General features: G+C 43.9%; 2 protein-coding genes across 4 annotated transcripts; one reads left to right on the forward strand and one right to left on the reverse strand.

Moving 5' to 3' along the window:
- Positions 1 to 1,221: 1,221 nt before the first annotated feature.
- On the reverse strand, positions 1,222 to 4,254 carry LOC146642938 (ADP-ribosylation factor-like protein 6-interacting protein 6). 2 transcript variants are annotated; one of them, XM_085399397.1, is made up of 5 exons: positions 4,189 to 4,254; positions 3,676 to 3,823; positions 3,137 to 3,190; positions 2,491 to 2,623; positions 1,222 to 1,396 (listed from the first exon to the last, which is right to left on the reverse strand). In XM_085399397.1, exons 2-5 carry the CDS (start codon positions 3,815 to 3,817, stop codon positions 1,303 to 1,305), a joined length of 423 nt encoding a protein of 140 aa, XP_085255523.1. In that variant the 5' UTR covers positions 3,818 to 3,823; positions 4,189 to 4,254; the 3' UTR covers positions 1,222 to 1,302. The 2 variants fall into 2 exon arrangements, with proteins under 2 accessions (XP_085255523.1, XP_085255522.1); XM_085399396.1 differs by lacking the exon at positions 4,189 to 4,254 and adding an exon at positions 3,937 to 4,114.
- A 1,330-nt stretch (positions 4,255 to 5,584) lies between these two features.
- Positions 5,585 to 22,734, forward strand: arhgap1 (Rho GTPase activating protein 1). 2 transcript variants are annotated; one of them, XM_085397579.1, is made up of 13 exons: positions 5,585 to 5,713; positions 12,492 to 12,695; positions 12,877 to 12,975; positions 13,079 to 13,166; positions 14,058 to 14,189; positions 15,135 to 15,221; positions 16,997 to 17,095; positions 17,869 to 17,976; positions 18,085 to 18,161; positions 18,401 to 18,478; positions 18,725 to 18,853; positions 18,979 to 19,082; positions 19,167 to 22,734. In XM_085397579.1, exons 2-13 carry the CDS (start codon positions 12,572 to 12,574, stop codon positions 19,332 to 19,334), a joined length of 1,293 nt encoding a protein of 430 aa, XP_085253705.1. In that variant the 5' UTR covers positions 5,585 to 5,713; positions 12,492 to 12,571; the 3' UTR covers positions 19,335 to 22,734. The 2 variants fall into 2 exon arrangements, with proteins under 2 accessions (XP_085253705.1, XP_085253706.1); XM_085397580.1 differs by having other exon boundaries at positions 12,883 to 12,975.
- The last annotated feature ends 498 nt before the right edge of the window (positions 22,735 to 23,232 follow it).

Genomic DNA, 23,232 nt, shown 5'->3' on the forward strand with positions numbered 1-23,232 from the left:
CAAGCCCAATGCAAAGCATCAGATGTAGCGGTGTAAAGCACGCCGCCACTAGACTCCAGAGCAGTGAAGGCGTGTTCTCCCTCTGGGAATCTGATGGATGAATCATCTGTTGTGACTACATCAACCTCACACACTCACTCAGGCTCTTTCAAACATCTGAGTTTCTGCGCCCCAGTGGCCGGCCTCAGCACCAGTGCATCGGACTGCTTCTGCCCTCGACATCCCATCTGACGCTTGGAGAGCCCACAGGAAGCTGGGCCCATGTTGTTTGTTCAGGCTGCACCAGGTCATCAGGCACCCTCCCTAGACTCAGTGCTGGAGCTCTGAGTGACAAATCTGTCACAGGGGCCATCTAAATGGCTCTTTGGATCAGGTGGTGGTCAGATGATCAGATCATCGTCCCATACCATGAAAATGTAAATAATATGAAAGCATTCATAAGCTCCCTTTATTAACACACTTCAGCTAGAACATAAAAACCACATATAAAGTTCTATAGGTCCCTGTCATGAAGCGGCTCTGACCCACTGGAGGGAAAACGTGAAAACTTACACTTTCTTCACAAGCTGATCATTATTAACATGTCCCAAAACCTTTAATCTAGCAAAGCATTTACAAGTGGAAAGGCCACTGAGTTTAATCTGATAAAATGAGAGTTTGGCATTTAAACCACAAATCTTATTACATATTAAAACTGCAGAATGCACGTTGCTATAAATTGTTAATGCAATTAAAACTCTTTAAAGCTTTTTAAAGACATTGAAGAATTGTTCTGTCTTTTTAACAACTTTCAAAGCTTTGTTCAGCCTTCAGGTGAAGCGAGCCGACCCGGAGAAATAAAGACGAAAACAATTCATCAGCACTAAGAAGTTTAATTCTTTTGTTTTTTCAAATTTGACCAAAGCTGCCATGTTAGACCTGAGCATGTAACATTCCTGTTTGGGTGGTTAATCAACTGTTCACAGTCTCATCTGAAGACATGCAGTGTGTCAGAGTTTGAACTGCTTACAGCCCCACATACAGAGCTTTAATCCAAGGCTGCAGCCTGGAAGCTGCTGTGTCCATCCACCTGCAGGTAAACACAGGCTGTGTGTGAAAGCTGCAGCTTCATCACCAGTGTTACAGAAGGTGTCTTCAGTTAGTGCACAGCTGTGTGATCACGTTTTAGCAGCAATAACAGCACATTAAAACTACTGTGGTTATTTCCCTGGGCTTGGATGAGTGTGTGTGTGTGTGTGTGTGTGTGTGTGTGTGTGTGTGTGTGTGTGTGTGTGTGTGTGTGTGTGTGTGTGTGTGTGTGTGTCAGCAGAGACTCCAGATGATGGTGAGCATGGCCATGATGCCATTAAGAACAGCAACTCCATATCCCACGTGGAAGCCACGGTCAGAAGCGTCTCTAGAAGAAGAGAGATATTATTGATTAGTGTTATTTTAATATCAAGAAATTAAATGTACAGTACTGTAAAACTGTCTTACAGTACTGTACATTTAACTCATTCACTGCCATTGACGTCTATAGACGTCAATTACGTTTCCAATGGAAGGGGCTAGAATACAACCTCGGGCAGCTTGTCAGTGAACATCAGACTGCTTGAAATGTATTTTTCACAAAAAGCTCGTTTTCTCCCTTTTTGTGGTCAAAACAGGCATTTTTGGTGGAACCCACCTCTCTTCTACAGCTGATTACTAAAGAATGGAAAATGGTAGAAACAAGCTTTTTTTTTTTGGATGGAAGAAGAGAGTCTGTTCTTCATTTTGGTAGGTTCAGCGTTTATATGATCATAACACACAGTTTTCTGTGGCTCTTCAAAAATGAGTAAAAATGCTCAAAAACCCTGGCAGTGAATGAGTTAAGTATAATATAGGGTATAAAAGTATTTCCCTTTTTTTCACATTTGTTAGACTTAAATGTTTCTTAAATAACCAATCGAATAAATACAAATGCAGGTTTTAAATCATTATTTCATTCATTAAGGGGACGAAAGAACACAAAGGCTCGCTGCTTCGGGAACAGCGGATGTCTGTAACTCAGGAGGTTGGTGGTTTGATTCCTCACTGTTTAGATCTACGTGTGAAATATCTCGGGCGAAATACTGAACCCCAGGTTCCTCTCTAATGCATCTGTTGGAGTGTGAAGTCTCCAAAAACAGCAGCAAGTCCACCTCTGAATGGCTCAATAACTAAATGAAGGTTTGGCAGTGACCCAGTCAAAGTCCAGACTGAAACCAGATTGAGACTGTTTGGCCTTAAACAGGCTGTTCATGCTGGAACAAGGGCCAGTTACTTTAGAAGAGTTCAGGGACCAGGTAGATTAGGATAGATTGTCTTAATAAATGAAAACTACACTTGGTATTCACTCAGGTTTTCTTTGTGTAATATTCAAATTTGTTTGATGTGAAGAACAGAAGAGAAAAAACGTGTAAGAAATCAGCATTATAAGGGAGAATTCCTGATTCTTCTGCTCATACAAAGCGTATCCCAGCGTGTTACCTGACGTGGGCCACTGTCCGCAGTGTCGGGAAATCCATACCAGGCTGGAACGAGTCAAGGTAGGTGAGCATCCACGAGAAGACGCAGCAGATGCATCCTACTAATACTGACAGGACCAGGAGACTCCAGAAGCCTGATTACACACAGTGCAGGATCAGGGTTTACAGTTTCTACAGCCTGGATCTCTTCCCTTGTTTTACACAATAAGGGAGAAACCACTGTTGGAGCAACAGCATCGTCCTTGTCACACTGAGTTTGACTGCTTCCACTCCGTACTGATAAAACATGTTTTTGTTTTGGTGTTACAATAAAAACAATATATACAGAAACACAGAACTTTTGGACAGCAGGTGACCCACAGTCTAAATAAACATGTCTATGGCAAAGTTGTTGTTATGTGCATCTCTTTTGTTACTTTAGTAAAGATTAGCTGCTAAGATTTTGCAGAATAATAAGTAATGAAAGCTGCAGCCCTCAGATATTTACACCAGTTACTTTGTACAGTACTTTTCAGAAATGTTGAAACATGGTATTAGAGCTTTCTCTAAGTATATGTGCTGCACATGGAACCAAAGACAGTGTAAACCGAGCATGATGGTGAACACAAGTATCTGGACGGAGCAGTAAATACAGAGCTTATACTTACCGAGCATCTTCTCCTCAGTGCCATCCTCTCCTGTCACCCTCTCTGCCCGCAGCTCTGAAACAATCACAACTTATGCTGACCAACACTTGTTAAAAAGCCAGATCCCATCTGGTCCTGTGCCAGACGAGCACTTTAACAGAGCTCGGAAATAAAAACAAGTTATATATATATATATATATATATATATTATAATGATATAATAAATATTTGACATGTCAGCAGTTTTCTAAGTAAATATATTTCTTAACATGTTATAAGGTGTTACTGACATGAGATTCTCACCAGCTGTCGGCAACAACCCATCCAGTGCACACATGCAAAGAAATCATCCACAGATGTGCATTTATTCATTATTATGTGCAATAATGAAACATCATTGAACAAATGTATTTAATACTTAAAGCATTTGCTGGTGATGACTGTATTATAAACATGCCTTTGGACTGACCGATCATCCTACAGTAAAAACTGTTTTTTCCTTTTCTGATCCCACTGATCTGATCCTGATTTGCGCGTGCGGTACAGGGCCGCGCGCTTACCTTTGAGTATGGGGTAGATGAGGGCGCAGAGAAACCCGACCGCGGCCACTGCTCCGGCCGAGCCCAGCACCGACAGCGCGACCACGGGCCATGGTTTGGGGCCGTTCCGCCTCGCGCTCCTGGCGGGCTCCTGTCCGAACATGTAACGCTGCTCACGCAAACGAACAAATGAAAACGTCTGCAAATCAAACCTTTTCACAGCCGCGCTCAGCAGAACGAAGCGTTCTTATACACACAGGGACAGTTTGTGAATATACAGACCGATGACATGCTCACAGTGACGACCCGACTGCTTTTAACTTGTACCAGGAACTGCTGATTACATGTTTGAACTTTTCGCTTCCGCACACAAAACTGTCCCCGCGGGGGTTCCGTTGGTGTAGTTTAAACTGCCACAGTTAAATATGTGGAAACAAGCTTAGCTAGGCCACTTACAGTCCTTTAAATATTTTTTTATATATGTTTCTTTTAAATTCAGTTATGGTAAAGTATCAGGCAGAAAGAGCAGTTTACCGTGTTTCACTCTTCACAAAGATTTTGAGTGAGCCTCTCCTAAGACAGCTGGGATAGGCCCCAGCCCACCGGCGAACCTGAACTGGATAAGCGGAAGAGAATGGATGGAAATTTGTATGATTGATTGGCTGATATTAATCTGCACCAGTGACTGTAGAAAGCTCCGACAGTCATTGATCTGCACTGATTGTATGTTGATACGTGTTGGCCTGTTTTATCTGCTGAATTGCTCCAACAATCAACATTTTAATATTTTTATTCTAAACCGAATGCTTTCTCTTTTATTTAATAGAGTTTCCTCGAACAAATGTCCCAAAGATTATAAAGCTCCTCATACATCATAAGCAGTATATTTTGAAGTAGCCGCACAGTTGTATCCGTGAGTCCACAGCAACACCGTTAATCATTTTCATAATGGTCTGAAAGGTACTCTATTATAATATTAATAACAGTAATGATTGGATGCTCTTGTTTCAAGTTGCTTTCAAAAATAAAAAAGAACTGTTGAATTAGTTGTCTTTAAATAAGTACTTAATTAAAACAGTAATATTTTTTAAATTAATTTAAAAAAAAATCATAAAAAGGTGTACTCTAACCCTCTTCTGTCTCCTCCCACAATTATGTTTTCTCACGCGCTCTGAATAAATGATTTAATTGGCTGAGCGGCATCGCAGGGATTAGTTACAGTTCACGCCATTGGTCGGTGTGGAAAATAGAATATCAGAATCAGAATCAGAATCAGAATACTTTATTGATCCCTGGGGGAAATTATTTTTTGTTACAGTGCTCCATTTTAAACCAACATTAAGACAAGACAGACAATACGCTAACTAAGAATAGTACAATATATACATATATATACATACATACATACATACATACATACATACATACATACATACATACATACATACATACATACATATGTCACTTATAAATAAATATTTGGAAAAGAAACATGTGTAGCTGTAGCAGCAAACAGTGTGTTAAGTGGATGCGTTGTACAGGGAGATGGCCACAGGCAGGAATGATTTCCTGTGTCGTTCAGTGGTGCTTTTCGGTAATCTCAGTCTCTCACTGAACGAGCTCCTGTGACTGACCAACATGTCATGTCTCCTCCCACAATTATGTTTTCTCACGCGCTCTGAATAAATGATTTAATTGGCTGAGCGGCATCGCAGGGATTAGTTACAGTTCACGCCATTGGTCGGTGTGGAAAATAGAATATTATCATTAGAATAATAGATATAGATAGACACAATAGAATCAGCTTGTCATACTTTAGTAAAAGGCCTGAGTCCGCCTGTGGAGACTCAGGCCTTTTACTAAAACACCACGGGGACGCTTTCTTTTTTTAGCACTTTTATTTTGACAGGTATAGTAAACAAACACTGAATTGATAGCTTTATTTTGAAAACAACAAACCGGAAGAGGTGCTGACGCAGGGTTGTTGCTGACAACGGTCTACGTTGACTTCAGACGCCACAAAGTGAATCGGTTGTAAGAGAGCGGCTGGATTATTACGGTAAAACAAATTTCATGATGCTGTGTTTGGTAGAAACTGAACATGTTAGAAGCACGCGGGGCTCACGCGCTGTGATGCTCGTGCGTTGTTAGTCGGGTGTTGTGGGGCTAATTTGTTGTGATGAGGTCATTTGTTAACACTGCGGTGTTCTGGTTTAGCCCAGCTAAGCGTCGTTTCAGTTACTGGAGCCTCACAGCGTATGAAACGCCATAAAATGTGCATCCGTGTGCCGAATATGGTGAATGCAGCCGAGCCAGCTTGCTAGGCGGTTTGCTAATGCGTTTCGCTGTGTGATAATGACCAGCGAGTGTGGCTGCGTTAGCCTGTTCAGCTTTTCTGAATCCGCAGCTACTGACACTGAAATGTTTCTCCCGCTGAGCCGTTTGGTAAAAGTAAAAGAGGTCAGCTGCTCACTTGTTGCTTTTATCGCTGGACTGCCAGCAGTGAAGGTGTCTGCTCAGCCCGCCAAACTCCGTTCGGGTTTAATGCTCTTCTCTCCTTCCCCCAAAATCATTCGTAGCATTTCCCCAAAGATGACGTCTCACTTCAAAAATGTGCATATATCACACATTATCATGTTATGGTAGTGCATCAGTGTGTTCATAGCTTGCAGTGATGTCCCTTCCACTTACACACTACACTGTATTTTGTAGTTTATCGGTTATGATTGGATTTTACTGGAAAACTTTACATTAGACATTGAAAAATGAGACAGCCTCTGGGTGTAGTTTCATACTGACGCAGAGGTTACAGAATCAGGCTGATGGTGTCTGTGAGCTACACCCTCTGCATAAACTGCCCTGGTGGCAGGTGGAGGTTCTGAATGGCAAACAAAATGCGAAACTATTCTGTTTAAAATAGAGGTGATCAAAAAATGACGCGTTCTGCTGTCTTGTGACAGGATAAGCCAACAGTCCTTTTATGGTTGTGCCTTTCTTTCCTCCGGTTGAGCTAATTATTAGGATTGGATCATCTCTGGGCTTTAGAAAGGATTTTAGAAATATTAAAAGTAACCTCAGTACAACCCGGGACACCAGTCACTGACTGCGTGCTTCATATCTGAAAAGCATCGAGGTGATTTTCCTTAAAACTCTGGAGTGCACTGCTCCTATGCTGGACCTGATCACACTGATTGGTCTGGTACTTGTGTGCAGTCACATTAACAGACAGACACATACAGTTTTACAACGTTCAGCCACCGAATGTTTTTAAGTATAGTTGTGGCCTCAGTTATGTTATTATTACTAGCTGCAAAGTTCAGCCTCCTGTGATATTTACCAAACCTGAATGTAAAAGTGACCCTTGCCTGAATTGCCCAGTGTCATCATTTTGACTTCAAGCAGCCAGCAGTGTTAGGTGATCATGCCTGAAAAGGCCTCTAGAGTATAAACATCTTAAAATACATTTTATAAATAAATGTAACCCACCAAGAAGACTGGGGCGAAAGCTGCGTTGACATGAAAGCTGTAGCAGTGATTTCAAACATCAGTGAGTTGCATGCAGGAGATGAAATGAGCTGTTCCTTACACATATGTCATGTCAGAAACAGTGGTTGCTTTTTTGTGGGATTTTTGGTTCCCATTGTTCAGGTTCTTCTTCTTTTTGTGGCGTCCCTCAGGTAAAAAAACGTAAAATGAACTTCCCCAGCTAGAGGTGATTGGAGTTTAAGCTCAGTGTCAGTCTCTGGTCGGCATTAGAAACTGTGGAGTGTGTGTGTGTGTGTGTGTGTGTGTGTGTGTGTGTGAGAGCGAGAGAAATGGAGAGAGGGAATGTTGCTGCTGCTTGCATGTACATGCCAGTATTGTCTTTTTTTTTTCTTTTGCATATTTGATGGTGCATGCTGCTGTTAGGGATGAACCCTTTGGTAGTATTTAGACTACTGAAGCTGAAATGCCATAAAAGCATAAAATAAGTAGAGCAGTGTTTCACATGCAGAAATGCTCAGTAATAATACTGTGTCACTCCATGGCTTTTTTCTGCACTAGAGCTTTGCTAGGAATCATTTCCTGAGCCCCTGGAGCAGGCTTTGACTAAACTGCCCTCCTCAGCTGCTCTGCAGTGCTGAGAGAGAAGAGGAATAGAGGGGGCAGGGTGCTGTGCTCGCTGGATGCTTCTGTTAGATGCTCATATGTACACAAAGTGGCCTTTTCTGTGTGTGTATATATGTGTGTGTGTGTGTGTGTGTGCGTGCATGCACACATGTGGGTAGTGCAGCACGATCCACAAACAATGCCTCATGCATACATGGTGTTGTGGCTGGATGCACTGCATGGGCAAAGATACACAAGATTCAGCATTGTCATCATTTGTAACATGTGTAACAGAGATCCAAGGTTACAGAGTCACCGTACGTTCTATAGCTAGTAGTTCTTGCTAATGACCTACTAACTACTGCCTGTGGCCATCTCCCTGTACAACGCATCCACTTAACACACTGTTTGCTGCTACAACTACACATGTTTCTTTTCCAAATATTTATTTATAAGTGACTTATGTATGTATGTATGTATATATATGTATATATTGTACTATTCTTAGTTAGCGTATTGTCTGTCTTGTCTTAATGTTGGTTTAAAATGGAGCACTGTAACAAAAAATAATTTCCCCCAGGGATCAATAAAGTATTCTGATTCTGATTCTGATTCTGAATTCTTTCTCAGTTGTGGTGCAGCAGTGGCATATTAAAACGTTTCAGGGCACCAGCCCTCTAGGACTTGAGTTTGACACCCATGCCCTATCAGATCCAATCCTGAACTAACCTTGTCGACACTAAGGATGCAACTATCTGGTTAAAAAAACCAAGCAAACACAAAGAAAGCTACTTTAAACTGAGCAGAGAGGTGGAAATCAGCTTTCAAGGCTAACCCTTATACCCTGCTCACAAACCGTAGTCCTTGCAGTCCTCCCGGTTGTCTCCCAGTGAAACTCTGCATGCTTTGCGTTCTGGTTCCTCTTCTCCTGACCTCTGACTATTTACACTTGGGCGTCTCCTCCACCATCAGAGTGATGATCCTGAAACTTTAGCATTACATCTTTTCAGTGCTTCTCAGCTTAAAAAGCCAAATAGGCTCAATAAATTAGGCAAATAGCAACAGATCATCCAGTGCAGACAATAGGACTGAATGCCACGAAAGTAAACATTTTGAATCCAGAGCTGTCAGACCTGAAGTGCCTGGAGCGAGCTTACCTGTTTCAGTATGAATGTAACGTGTGAAACTTTGTCATAGAAATAAACTCACAGTCAGGTTTTGTGCCCCTGACCCACTGCTGTGACCTCCATTGGCCTGTTCAGTTTAGGAACTGAATGAAGAGAAAGGAAATGAGGAACCTGTTACTGTTCACATCATCATAAATGTTAACCAACATCCTCCCCGACAGCTGCATGGTTACTGACTGACATGCAGATAGTGTGCAAACAGTTGCTTTTCACTCAGTTTGTCTGTGTGTGTGTTTGGCTGCAGCAATTGGCCGACTGTGTCTGCTGGTTAGTAGCGATATTTATTTAAAGCTACATGCTGTCAGCTAGCATAACATCACAGCTGTGTGTGTACGTGTGTGGGCATGAGAGTAAGAGTGGAGTAAATAGGTGGGGGATGGTAGATAAAAAGGAAGCATGTAGAAAATATGGGCAGTTAATAAGAGAGGAGAGGAGTGATGCAGTCATTAAACTGAGGAAGTGGCTCATGCTGTGTTTGAACCTTATTGTTGGAGCTCCATTTGAAAGTCATCAGACTGATGAATCCTTTCTTCAGATATATCAGATATAAAGCTTTTTTTCTGTTTGCTGAAGCTAAAAAAACAAAAAGCAGGACCAAACTGTGGTGGCACTCTGAGACTAATCAGTCTCTCTGCTGCTGCACGTCTCAGGCCACTGTTCAGCGTTTCTGGTTTGTCACCAGTGAAACTGCCTGCTGGGTTAACCCTAGCCACACTAAGAAACTCTCTCAGAAGTAGAGCTGGGCGATATGAGATTTTTTCATATCACGATATGTTTTTTTCATTTCAGGCGATAACGATATCTATCACGATATAAGCCAAATAACTATATTTGTAAGATTTAAATGTGCCGTTGCTCACAAGTCAAATGTGAAATAATCAGCAGCTTGTTTTTATTTAAATATTTATTTCCCATAATAAGTTCAACAGGGTAGATGTACTTAAGGAACATGAGACTTTTTCAGATAAATAAAGGCAAATATTGCAAACTACACAAAAGGCAGCCGCTAAAGCGTTTAAGTTTCAAAATAGAACAAACGAAACAGACTAAATTGTCAATTCCACTTAGAAACAAAATATTAATTCTAAAAATAAATCTTAGTTTGTTTTACAGAAGAACAGACAAAACTGACTAACTTTTGTCAATATCAAATAAACTGAGAACTAAAAGGAAATTCTCAATCTCTCCTTGTTGTATAGCTGAGCTTTTCAAACAGTTTTAACAGTTACTTTAGTCTGACAAAAGCCGAATGACGAATTAGCGCTTCCAGTCAGAGACTGAGGCTACGTCCACACGTACACGGGTATTTTTGAAAACGGAGATTTTCCGTTTCCGTTTTAAAAAATAATCCCGTCCACACATAAAGGCAGAAATGAAGGAAAACGCTGCTATGAACATGCCAAAGCAGCAGGTGGCGCTAGATTCCTAACCGTGCAGAAATGTTGGCCAATCAGAAGTCTAGAAGCCTCGGTGGGAAAAAGTAAACAAAGCTGGGGCATAGAAGCAGAACCGAGTCGTATGTGTGGAGGGACAGTAACTGTGTGTATATGTAAGCATTTAAACACTGCAGAGAGTAGAATTAACAGTATTGTAGAAATTCATTTCACCGAAACAATAACGTGGCGCACAGTGTGACGCATGCACCAGTTTATTGTATTTCCAGTGCACGCTACTCTGTTTTTTGTCAGACTTGAAATAGCCGAAATACCTTCACACTACGGAACTTCTATGGCTCTTCCGTTCGACAATCTCTCCGGCATTGGAACCATCATCTGTTTTCTCTTCGGTCACGCTCGGTTGATTTTTCTAGTCGGCACACTCATTTCCTCCATTACGTGCTGGCTCCATTACCCGCTGGCTGCTTCCCAAACAAACACACGTGCGGCTTGGCACTTGTGCTGTACGTAACAAGCCACGCGACGTGACGCTGCGGCTGTGATTGGTTCGGCTCTGCGCTACTTAATTTGGATTGGCTGACCTTTTTTTTTTTTTTTCTTTGAGGACAAGAGCGGCGAGGTCTATCGCGATAGCTTAATTTCTCTATCGAGTAAAAGTTATATCGCGATACATATCGTTATCGTTCTATCGCCCAGCTCTACTCAGAAGAGAATCTCAGCTTCTAGAGTTTTACTTCCTGGTGAAATGAAGGTTAGAAAAAGAAATCAAACAGATTTTTAAAAATCTCAAAAAATGTGTCCCTGATACTGTTCTTGTACACAGATCCATAGCTCCAGAAACAGAAAGCATGCAGGAACTGATGGTAAGTCACCACCTGGAGCATGGCCAAAGCTCCTGAGGGGGAAAAGGTGTCTTCATTTTTCTTGAACTAAAACTACTCAGAGTAACAAAAATCCACTGAGGGTTGGCACACCAGTGACAATAAAATCCCACAGGCTCTTTGTATCACGTACCTGTGGTGAGTGGTCTATTTTTCTCATTAACATCTCCTTCAGCTGTGGGAGCTGTCACTGGGAGAGGTTTGTGCATCAGTCAATATGCCAGCGGATGTTTTATTTATATGAATAAAACATCTGGAGCCCACCTCAGTTACCATGGCGAGAGAATCGGGGTACACCCTGGACAGCTCGCCAGCTAAACTCAGTGCACCTCCTGGAAGTAAAAAAGTACCAAAGCTTTACACAAAATGAAATCATATCAGCGCTGCTTTCGTCTTTACACTCTGCCACAGCTACCTGTAACTTCATCTTTGCAGACAAACAAGTTGTTTTTTCACCTTGTATTTATTTATCAAGATGCAAAATCTAAAGTACTTCATTCATTGGTTACGTGAGGTGAAACTCACATAGTTGTGAGATCTCCTGATATAATGCAGGTGTTGGTGAGTTTAGTGTCTTCCTGCACAGGATGCTGTACATTCTTGTCCATCGTCAGCTCAGACGAGTTGATCAAGTTGATGTTGGGCGATTCATGTCAGCACACATTATGTCGTTTTTCTTGTCTTTCATGCATTCGTCATGCTGCAGTTTGTGGTATGTTTCTATAGGGCTGAAGAAGTTAGTTGTTACTCTGCAGTGCAGATCTATAGTAGTCTTTGCTTGTGGTTTGTCCTTGGTTAACGTCACTTGGCTGAGGCAGATCTAATAAGCCAAAGGAAACTGTACGACCACCTCAGCATCGCTAAGATGTTCTGTGTAACTGTGTACACTCTTTATTTCTGGAGGTGTGATCGGAATAATTAGAGGCTGTGAGAAAGGGATCGCGCAGCATTAGCCTGAAGATTACTGCTGTTGTCTGATGTTATTTAGATGGTGCTGATGCAGCATGTCACCCACTGCAGCAGCATCAATCACTAATGGATTTCATTCTTTCATCTTTTAAACTCAGTCGAGTTGGGTAACAGTGAGTGTGATAAAGGGACAGCGTATTCTGTGGAAGTTCAAATGTCTCGTGTTTCTTAGAAACTTCACGGATGTGACTTCATGTTGCTTCAGTTGTGCAGAAATGTTTGATTTGATCTGGGTCTGATATAATGTCACAGCATCAGGTTCAAACACAGTTTGGCTGAGATGTGCTGACCTGAAGCGTTTTTGTCTCTTGCAGCTTGTGCGTGTATGTTTGAGTGAGCTGAAGAAAGACATCGCTGTGCCGTCTGTGTGTATGTGAGAGCGCACGTGTGTGCGATGTCTTCAGAACTGCTGGTAGATGTGGGCGACGACTCTGCAACGGCGCAGCTAGGACAGCTGAAGCTGACTACCATAGAGGACCAGCAGTGGCCCGCTGACGAGTCTTACCTCAGCAAGTCAGGTGAGAGGGATGTCTGTCCACACCTGCTGATGATGCCATGTTTCAAACGAAGGATTGTAAGAGCTCTGAGCGGCTGGGGTTAATCTTAAAATGTTACATACAAACACATTTACATATGAAGGACTTCATGGTGATGTAATGCTGTGATTGTTGTCTTGTATTAACTGTGTGTGTGTTTCAGAGACAGATGTTTCCCAGCAGTTTGACGCCAGCTCTCCACACCTGCCCTGGGACCACCCTTTCTATGACATTGCCAGACATCAGATCATCGAAGTGGCCGGTCGGTTCTTCAGTCACAGCTGACCTTTCAGTCTGGAAATATATGTTTTTGAAAAGTAAAATCTTGTAGTGGAAGTAACGCGAGTCCATGTCTGCGTCCGTAGGTGATGACAACTTTGGCAGGAAGGTGATCGTGTTTAATGCCTGCAGGATGCCGCCGCAGCACCAGCTGGACCATCATAAGCTGCTGATGTAAGTAGTGACCGCAAACCTTTAGGCTTTGCCAGCGTTTTTGTCATGTGACACGATGTAAGGAGAAGTGGTGGTCTTTGGTCATCACGCTGTATCTAAAGACAGGAAGTGTAGCTGCCTCCACCTGTGTGTGAATGTGAGAGTGAATGAATAGTGGCATTGTACAGCGCTTTGAGGTTCTTGAAAAGCGCTGTATAAATGCGATCCACTAATGTTAAGAGCAAGAACAAGATTTGCATCAGTGACACTGAGAGAAGATTAGTCCCAAAGACCGACAGCTGCTGCTGAAGGATCCGCAGAGCAAGCATTCGAGCCGTGGCTGAGCAGTCAGGTGTCAGTGGTGCTGGAAGTGTTGGTCGGTGGTCACCATTGTTCTACCTGTAGCTTCCACTGTGGGGCCTCTGAGGTGTACGAGTGTCTGACCTGGTCTGCCCCGCCCACTCTCGCCTTCCTGCTGACAGACTGGTTGCTTTTACAAAGAGCAGACTGTGATGGAGGTGATTGTGGTCTTGAAAAAATACGTTTTAAAGGTTATTTTAAAGACTGTAATAACTGCCTGATGTTTCCACAGTCGGGGAGTAATCATGTTATGAAATGGTGTATTCACCACTGCCCCAGATAATCATGATTGGAATGAATGGAGAAGGCATGGCTGTGTCTATCTTTGCTGTGTTTGGGTGTAACGAGTGATGCGGTGAACGTAAGGCTGCAGTTTTTAGAAAATGTTCTGAAGGCTCCTTCCTGTAGGGACAGCGTGAAGAGATTCACTCTTTCATCTGGTATGGAAATAGTTGATGCGAAGCCCTCAGGTGCAGTAGTTACTAACCAACAAAGTTATTTGAGCAGGTAAAGATATTTCTGCGTTTACAAAGACTTGCTCATGTTTTTCAGGTATCTCAAAGGAACCCTGGATCAGTATGTGGAGAGTGACTACACTCTGATCTACTTTCACCACGGGCTGACCAGTGAAAACAAACCTTCCCTCAGCTGGGTGCGGGATGCATACAGGGAGTTTGACAGAAAGTAATCTCCAACACATCACTGCACATCTCACTTATCATATTATACCTGTTTACAGCTGGTCCTACTGCTGCTCTTTGCATTTATTAACCGGATCAATGGCTTCTGCAGACTAACCTCTGCCTGTACCGGATGCATCAAAATTCCACACCAGGGTAAACTTATCCCAAAGCCTTCAGGCTGGCACCGTCCACTTCCAACACTGGATGTTTTAAACATCATGACTTTGCATAAAAACCTTTATTTTCTTTTTAAATGTTACTAAGGTTAGACTTGTGCCAGCGTTCTCCTCTTTGAACAGAACAAATGAAGAAAAACAGGGAGTCATTTTTTGTAAGAAAGTAATTTCTCTGTACTTCCTGTGAGCACCATAGTCCACAGAGGAAGTACAGACAGGACGAGTCGAGGAGAAAGGAGCCGCGCTGCACACGTGAGAAGCTCTGACTGTTTGTTTTCCCCTCACTTCTGTATTTAAGCAGAGGTGCACAGTGTGCATCCACTGATATGGTACTGGTTTTTCTCTTGAATGCAGTGGAAACAAATACTGTGTGCAGTGTTTCATAAACTGCACAGTTACAGTAACATGTGCGGATGGCTTCAGCCATGTTCCCACTATTCAAAATAGCGAAGGAGCTGAGCCCTGCTTTTGTCTTTAATCACTTTCACCCAGTTAATTTGCACTTTGCACAGCAGCGGGCGAGCACACCCACACAGCCATTCAGTTTGGCTGATAAAGATAAAAGCAGGTCTCCAGTTACATGTCCTCGCATTATTTTCACCAGCTCATCGCTGACAGCACAGGATTCAGCCCCTCAGCAGTGCTGGTTGCCTGTGTAACCTGTGGACAGCAGATTCCACAGATGCTGTCACGTTTCTGTGTATGCTCTTGTAATCGTTGTATCAAACGTGTGTTAGCACACCTTGTGAGAACATGTGATGTGTTTGCAGGTACAAGAAGAACATCAAGGCCCTGTACATCGTCCATCCCACCATGTTCATCAAGACTCTGCTGATCCTCTTCAAACCAATTATAAGGTTAGTTTCTGGTTTCAGGGATTTTTAAAGGACCATTATGCGCAGCCCCCGTGCACATACACACAGTTTTGTGCTGATTTTGTTACAAAGCGAGGCGACTGTTGGGATTTGGTGCTGTATAAATAAAACTGAATAGGGGGTGGGTGGGGCCTGCATCACTCTGTGATCCACTTCCTGTTGATATAGGGAGAAATCTGACGACTGATCGTTGCAGCTGTGGCGTCCTGTTACAGTACGGCCCACTCTTTGACGGATGCACGGTTATAACACGTGGTTACGGCTCGATTTTATGCAGCTGTGGCTGTCAGACTTCAAACGCCTGACTTCAAAGGTTCAGAGAGGGTGACCCAGTACTTGAACTTATTATCCTTGCTATGATGGAAAAGCCGTCTGTACTTGGAGCAACCAGTTTTAAAGTGCAACTTGATGTCAGTCAGATTTTTAATCCCTCATTGATTTTATGACATTTTCTAGGATTTTTTTATATGCTTGATGTCGGGTCAGGTGCTGCTAATATAATCTGCCTAACGGGCAGCCATGGGTACCACACGGCATTATGTACTCCAGCATTACTCCTGTGGATTGTGGGTAAACACAGACTCCACTAATGCTAAATGCTGATGAGCATGTTCCCTCAGTAAGCACAGTACAGTACAGTACAGTAGTGTCACATCAGTGTGCTTATGTGAGCTGATATCATTACACGAGTCCTTCCTGCGGTTTTCAAGAGACGTGTTCATTTAAAAAGGAAGCACATGATTAATGAATGTGAATTTTGGGCCATTGTAACTAACATTGACAGAGCTTGAGCAGCATCTAGTGGCAGCAGTAGAAAACTGCAGCCATAAATGTGAAGTTCCTGCTTCAGGTTTGGTTCTTACTGGATACCAGTTTTATTTAAATGGCAACAAATCCCAACAACAGTCGAGGTGCTTTATACTGTACACATCATCTTGTAGCTATGCCAACAGAGAGTGTCACAGTGCTGCAGCTGGAAGCAAGAACCACTCGCTTAACTTTGTAAGCTTTGTTCTCTCCATCCAACAGGAACATTTTTATGTAAGTCGCTGATGAAACAGTGTGACACTGAGCCTACCGCTAACCTTTAGACCGCCTCTGTTCAAGAAACAGAAAAAATAGCCGGTCATTTTGGGGGAATTATGATTACATAATTCCCCGTAGACGGACTCGTCGGTGAGTCGCTTGTTGCTGTTTTCCTTGGCGTATGAAGCGTTCCAGGAAGTGCACAAACGTCTTTAAATACTCTGACCAAACCAGAGGTTTTCTGTTGTATTAATCACATATTTAATCATTTCACATTAGTAATAGTAATGTCACTGTCTCACTGCATGTTCACTGCAGAGTATGCTCTACACACACAGTGAGGCCATTGTAACGGGAGACGCTAAGCAGATAGTGGGACTCCTTCCCCTTATCAGGGATGTAAATATTCAGGTGACGGGAGGAGCCCCTGTGAGAGGGGCCAGCATGTGAGAGTTGTGGCTTGTTCTTTGTTTGTATAAGAGTTCAGGGAGGTGTCCGTCCTCAGAACACTGTTGTTTGATCTGAACGTTTTCTCCACATTGCAACGTGTTAACTAAACCACTTCAAAACGAGCTCGCTGGGTTGTTGTTAAAATGTCCATAACAAGGTGCGCACATCATGTGCTACTTGCTACTTTCACTTTGTTACATTTCTGTTTTCATGGTTATAAAAAGTCTGAACCATCATCATTGCTGCTCACAGATCAACCACTCGAGTTTTCTCTCTCTCAGCTTTAAGTTTGGCAGGAAGATCAACTATGTGAGCTATCTGAGTGAGCTGGAGGATGTGGTCAAGTGTGATCAGCTGGTCATTCCTTCCCGCGTCAGAGAGTAAGTGTTCCTGCCAAACTTCAGATGTGTGCCTTTCATTCAGTCTTCTCATTGCGTGATGCCAGCAGCACGTTTCACTGAGGGTTAAATGCCGCCTCCGTCTTATTATCCGTGTGCATGAGAAGTGAGTGTTGAAAGTGTTTGACCTCCTTGAGAGTGGCGTGTTGGAGCAAACACAGGAAGTGGGATGGTATTATCTTACTGAAAGTGGCTTCATCACAATCCAAATAACCGTGCAGTGCACCCTGATGTAGCCACACTGGCACAGCTGCTGGTTTCCCAGCTGTGTGCCGACTCCTTGTGCTCCACGCTAAACGAGCTGGAGGTGAGAGAGTGCAATTTGTGAGTCGTGTGCTGGTTTACAGCCCGCTCTCTTGGGTTTTTCTTACCAGCAGAGTTTTTACATTCAAACATTTTCCCTCTCCATCTTGGCTTTCTGAATCTAAAGTCAGCATGCATTTGTTTTTTTTCAGGAAACAATGACAAATCTCAGTTTCCACATATTATTGTCACTTTAAGCATCATCATTGCATCCTGTTCCATGTGCGTCTTCTTTGGAAATGCCCTCTGCACTGAGTACTGTCAATCTTTTCATTTGATTTGGGAATGCTTCCTGTGGTTGTTCTGCTCATGCACAATGCATCTTAAAAGGTGCCACTGATGGAGTTTATTCACTGCTGTGCTGCTTCCATTCTGTGGTTTAGGCAAACATTCAGGCACAAATAGTGAAGCCCTGTGTTACTTTTTAAAATCTCCCGTTGTCTCTGTGCCAGGTATGACAACAAATTAAGAGCGTCTCTGAAACCCACCACACAGCCCCCCATGTCTCCTCCTCACAGCCCTCCTCTCCCGAGCCAGGTGTTTGGTGTGCCACTAACGCTGTAAGTGCTGATTCTGTAGTTGGAGAGAGACACGGCCCTGTGAGAGAAGCTTCCAGATAAAGGAAAAAACCTTTGAATCTGCTTGTTGTTTTAATGTGTGCGTGTCAGGCTCAGACAGAGGGATCCAGATGGCGATCCAGTTCCTGTGGTGATGAGAGACACCGTTGGCTTCCTGTCAGAGCAAGGTAACAAACAGAACACCTGAGCGAACTCCTCCCTGAGCTGTGCCTGCAAGGAGCACACACGGCTGCCTCACCTGTGCTTTTACTGGCTCACATCACTGTAATTAAAGCCTGCTGCACACACACAGGTGACTTTATACCTGTGCTGTGCTCTGATGCAGACTCAGGCTGTGCCTCGTTATGTCTGAAAGAAACACTTTTCTTTCTTTTTCACTGTGTGTGTGCGTCTGTGTGTGCGTCAGGCTTGGAGATTGAGGGCATCTTCAGACGATCTGCCAACGTGACTCTGGTGAAGGAGGTCCAGCTCAGGTACAACTCAGGTATGAGCTCTGACCGCCCTGTGATGCTGAAATTCCCTGCTGTAGACTCATGATGGAGGAGTCCCCTCCACCTGCTGTGTGACGTCAGTTATGATCCTCTGTGTTATGGATGGTTCTGTAAACACCAGTTAGGCTGCAGGTGTTTATGTGCAGAGGGCCTGGTTTCTTCCACGTTAGAGCAGGGTTGGGACGCTCGTCTCTTCTCTCGGGTTTTCTTCTGTTCTCATTGAACTCGTGTGTTTGCAGGTGCGACAGTGAACCTCAGAGAGATGGAAGATGTGCACCTGGCTGCTGTCATCCTGAAAACATTCCTGAGGGAACTCCCCGAGCCTCTGCTCACCTATCAGCTCTACAATGACATTGTCAACTTTGCCTGTAAGTACGGTTAGAGGAGTCTCAGCTTGTACCTGTGTGACTGTGTGAAGCCCACACCCCCACCTGCCCTACACCAGATGAACAGTCTGCCTCAGCAGTTCACCTGATGACTGTGTTTGTTCCAGCTGTGTCCAGTGAGAGTCAGGTGACAGTAATGAAGACGCTGGTAGAGTCACTGCCGGAGGAAAACTACGCATCGCTGCGATACCTCATCACATTTCTGGCACAGGTACAGCTGATGGTCTGCACATCCCGCTGATCACAAAATATCATCTCTGTCTGTTACAACAGCATCCTGTGTGTGTGTGTTTAGGTATCGGCCAACAGTGAGGTGAATAAGATGACCAACAGTAACCTGGCTGTGGTCTTTGGTCCCAATCTGCTCTGGGGGCGGGACAACGCCATGTCGCTCAGCGCCATTGGACCAATCAATAACTTCACGAGAACCCTGCTGGACCAGCAGCATCTGGTGTTTGCCTAATGTCCAGCCCTCTGCTCTGAGCTCTTTCTGCCAATGTGAAACGCCGCCGAGACCCTCCTTCCCTGCAGCATTTAGCCTTTAGCTTACCTTAGGAGCATCATCAAAGTACTCAGACAGGCCTGACTGTCTCTTACATGCCGCGCACATTTAAAAAGATTCAGTGGACCAAGTTATTTGTGTGTCTCTGGTCGTTCTGAGCGTCCTGTTATTATGTCTGGCAACTTCTGGCATTTCTATTTGACTCCAAGCATGAAAACAAGTGGAAACAGCACACGTGTTAGAGCTCAGGCAAATAAAAATAATGTGAGCAAAAAATAACAGAAAACACTACAAAATGCAACCGATGGTAAACAAGAAAGATCCAGATCCCCAGTTTTGTTACAGCGTTAAATTAGAGGCTGTTCACGTATCACAGCATGAAACGCTGCGGCCCTGATACCACCTGCGTGAGTGGTGCTCCACTGTGAGCCGTGATAACTCTCGACATCACTTTGCATCATGAAATCCCACAAACACGTCACGAGTACAGATACAGACGTGCACGTTTCCCTTCCTTTAAGTCAGTGTAGTGCTTCCAGCAGTCTCCACGAGCACAACAAGAATCTGAACGATGACGTGAAGTCGTTTCATGCGGGTCTCAGGCCGGCACACTATAAAGAGCTGCAACACTGGGGGAGGGGGACATAAAAGCTCTCATAAATCTGAAATCACTACATGTGTGTGAATGCAGGGCTAGTCATTTGCTGCCATGTGCTTCTCTACCACCCCGAACTGCTCCGTCCATGCCTCCGTCACTCCTACCTGCACGTGTTCATATCTATATTCAGCCCTGTATCGCTGCCCTGCTTCAACAGCGGCTGGTTTGCATCTTTTATCTCTGTCAGTAGCAGCTGGTCGTGTTGTTTTCTATGTAGTGCCAAAAAGGCGTTTCACCTGTGTTACCAAATGTTCTTTAGATTCTGATTCTGCGCTAAAGAGAGGGCTGATGAGGAGAGTGGAGGCGTGACTCGGGTTTACGTCAGAATGGTGAACTCGGTACCGAACTTTGTGGACAATCTATGAAATGCTGTACTTGGAGTGGCAGAAACCAGCCACAGCTGTGCACGTGGAGTCTTTCTCTTCCTTTATATGCATTTTACTAATAGCAGTGTCATTTGGACCTGTAGCTGGTGTCCCGGGTAAACGGCACACTACAAAAGTGTGCTGAGTGACGGCTTCACACTCGGCACTCTGCGGGTTTGGTGACAAAGTGTAGATGTGACTGCGCTCCCTGGAGTGACGCCGTTGTTGTTTAAATTACAGGGAGACGGTCGGTACGTCGGGCATGTGGTGGACTCCCACAGGCCAGCGTCTCTGCTGCCCTCTGTGTGACTGATTGTGCGAGCAGACGTGATGTGTGCTCATACAATCAGTAATAATATAAGTTGTAATGGATTCATGTTTTCATTTGTAGCAGCATCACTTCAGTGTACATAATGAATGATTTTGGGTGTCTGATTTCCTGTGATTGTCCCAAATTTAATTAAGTAGAAGTACCTGATACTGAGTCTTACTCTGTGTACCGTTTCAGGCTTTGAACTACAGGAGTCTGTCCAAGTTATGTGCTGGTTTTTGGCTCGGTGTTTGTGGCGCAGTGCCGTGGTGTGCTGCACATAATCCACACTGAGCAGTGCAGTTAACAGACCCCACACGCCTCAGAGGGCACCGGGGCTCCAGGCCAGCTGTTCGTCCATTTGTTTGTTGAGTATTAATGTAGGATATAGACGCATTAGATCAGAGCTGTCTAGGATGAAACACACCCTTTGGCCAATCACAAGCCAGTATTCCTTTTAGCTCTTGTGTTTTCTTTTAGTCACCACAGGTCTTTAGGAGCAGGCGTATGAGAAGCATGCAGCAGGAGTGTAACCCGTCAGAATCGGCTTGTACTCTCTTCTCTGTAGTGAGAGAGGAAAGTGTGAACCCTTTGAAATGATTTAGTTCTTCCTAAACCCAAAGATGAATCAGTCCCTTATAGAGTGCAGCCAACACGAGCGGTGGTTGCTCGGTGTGATTGTTTGAGCAGCTCACAGCCTCCTGTTAGGTGAGCAGCAGCCCCCGTCCTCGGCTTTTTGAGCGCAGGCACTGGATGCACACAGGTGACTGTGGGCTCTCGCAGAGGTTCCCGGGTGCAACTGTATGGCCTCCCAAAAGCTGCATTGTGTTCTCATTTATCTCACGGTTCAGCAGTGATGCACAGACGCTGTGGGGAGTTGGTTGGGATGTCTTTGCTGTTGAGGGTTTCACAGCCTCCAGCACAGCTACAACTTTCCTTAATGAGGGTTTTAATTTCTGTGGCTAAATGAGAACTGTGTGGCCGTAACCGAGGCCTTAAGCTTCCTGCTGCATTTATCATTGCTCATGTTCTTTCCTGTAATAATCACCTGTGATTCCTGAGAAGAACATTATTTCTGCAAGTCTCAGTTTCTGTCCTCAGTCTGTTTCCAGAGTCTTCGTGTAAAGGACAGCCTCACAGTGATTACAGCAGTCAGCACCTGCAGTAGTTACCTTTGACACGTTGTCTCTTTCCTTTAGTCAGCCAGTTTCTAAAGACTCAAAACAAGCTGTTCAACTAGATGTCTTTCATTGCAACAAACTATCAGTGGGTAAATATTGGTGTTGTGGTGTTCCTGTAACGATGTGACTGAAAAGCACCAAAACAGTCAGAATTTCAGTTTGACTGAAGCTGAGAGCAAAAACGACAACAAAAAGTGTTTACCTGTTTTAATGCCACAGTGACGTGGGTGTGTGTTTGTGTGTACCAGTGCAGATGGGTTTCACTGCAGACGAGGGCTGCGTGCGTGAATGTTGTCAGGTGGTGGCATCTCCGTTTTTTAATGGTGTGACGTAGTGAGACAGACCTTCCTGTTTGATTGTGAGTCATCTTTGATCTGTGAAACACAAAAAGAGCGAGCCAAGCAGTTTCTCTGAATCACAAAAGCTAGTGGAGATGCACTTTTTAAATAGTCTGTGTGTGTTTGTGCGTGCTCGTGCCTTATTTGTTTCCCCCGCGTGGTCATGTGATTAGCCATCTAAGTGCCAGTGTGATCATTCTGCCATAGATTAAATAAGACGGGGTGCGTTCAACAAAGCTCTGGTGTTTGCTGGTGTTCAGAGCAGCCTGTGACGCGTGCGGCGTGGCCCCCACCCAAACGCTGACTTTGTTGAGAGCAGCTCAGCTGTAATGGGCGACGGCAGACTTGAGGATTTGTCTTCGTTACAAAATCGAGCTCGAGTCTGAGCTTCGAGTGTAAACCCACTCGTCTGATCTTCTTCTCACAAAACTCGGTTTAGTTTCGTTTTCAGGTTTTAAGACGGCGTAGCTGAAAGTCACCAGGTGAGCGAGACGGGTAAAAACGCTTCCTTTTCTAACCCCACTGTAAAGCTGTCAGCTGTGTCCCGTGTTCCTTTCCCGAAACGCTGATTCTTCTCAACTCTGCTGATCCGTTACAGCCTCTCTAATCTATGGGTCTTTGTACTGTAACTGTTGTCATGGTGACAGTGAACTTCTCTAAGGGAGAAATTCATTGGTTCCCAGGCTGATTTATTGTTACTTAGTGACCTTATTTTCTTAACTCCTTTTTTTCATCCTCTTTTGATATGTTGTGGATCTCAGTCTTATACATGTGTGATATAAATGGTGATATCCTGTAATGTTAATGTGTGCAAACAATAAAGAAATGATGAATGAAAGCTGGGGCTCTGCTCTTTGATCATTTTCATACTCAGCCAAGCTCAGTATAATACCCGAACTACAGTCTGCATTAGTATTTATTCATACAGATGATACATATTAATGTATCATAAATGCATTAATGAGACTGCCTGTTTGAGGCAGCGCTCCATATCGATGTGCCTTCAA

The sequence above is a fragment of the Rhamphochromis longiceps genome, linkage group LG23 (genome assembly GCF_057381845.1).
Source record: "Rhamphochromis longiceps isolate RC_006_pf linkage group LG23, R_longiceps_female_GT1.1, whole genome shotgun sequence".
NCBI lineage: Eukaryota > Metazoa > Chordata > Actinopteri > Cichliformes > Cichlidae > Rhamphochromis > Rhamphochromis longiceps.

What these genes read in the sequence shown, in the direction of transcription:
- LOC146642938 (XM_085399396.1), bottom strand. An exon ending in CATCTACCCCATACTCAAAG is followed by an intron (nt 3,191 to 3,675) that starts GTAAGCGCGCGG and finishes TGATTGTTTCAG; the next exon opens with AGCTGCGGGCAGAGAGGGTG. An exon ending in CACTGAGGAGAAGATGCTCG is followed by an intron (nt 2,624 to 3,136) that starts GTAAGTATAAGC and finishes GTGTGTAATCAG; the next exon opens with GCTTCTGGAGTCTCCTGGTC.
- arhgap1 (XM_085397579.1), top strand. Translation starts at nt 12,572, where the DNA reads ATGTCTTCAGAACTGCTGGTAGATGTGGGCGACGACTCTGCAACGGCG. An exon ending in TCAGATCATCGAAGTGGCCG is followed by an intron (nt 12,976 to 13,078) that starts GTCGGTTCTTCA and finishes CTGCGTCCGTAG; the next exon opens with GTGATGACAACTTTGGCAGG. An exon ending in TTTGGTGTGCCACTAACGCT is followed by an intron (nt 17,977 to 18,084) that starts GTAAGTGCTGAT and finishes TGTGCGTGTCAG; the next exon opens with GCTCAGACAGAGGGATCCAG.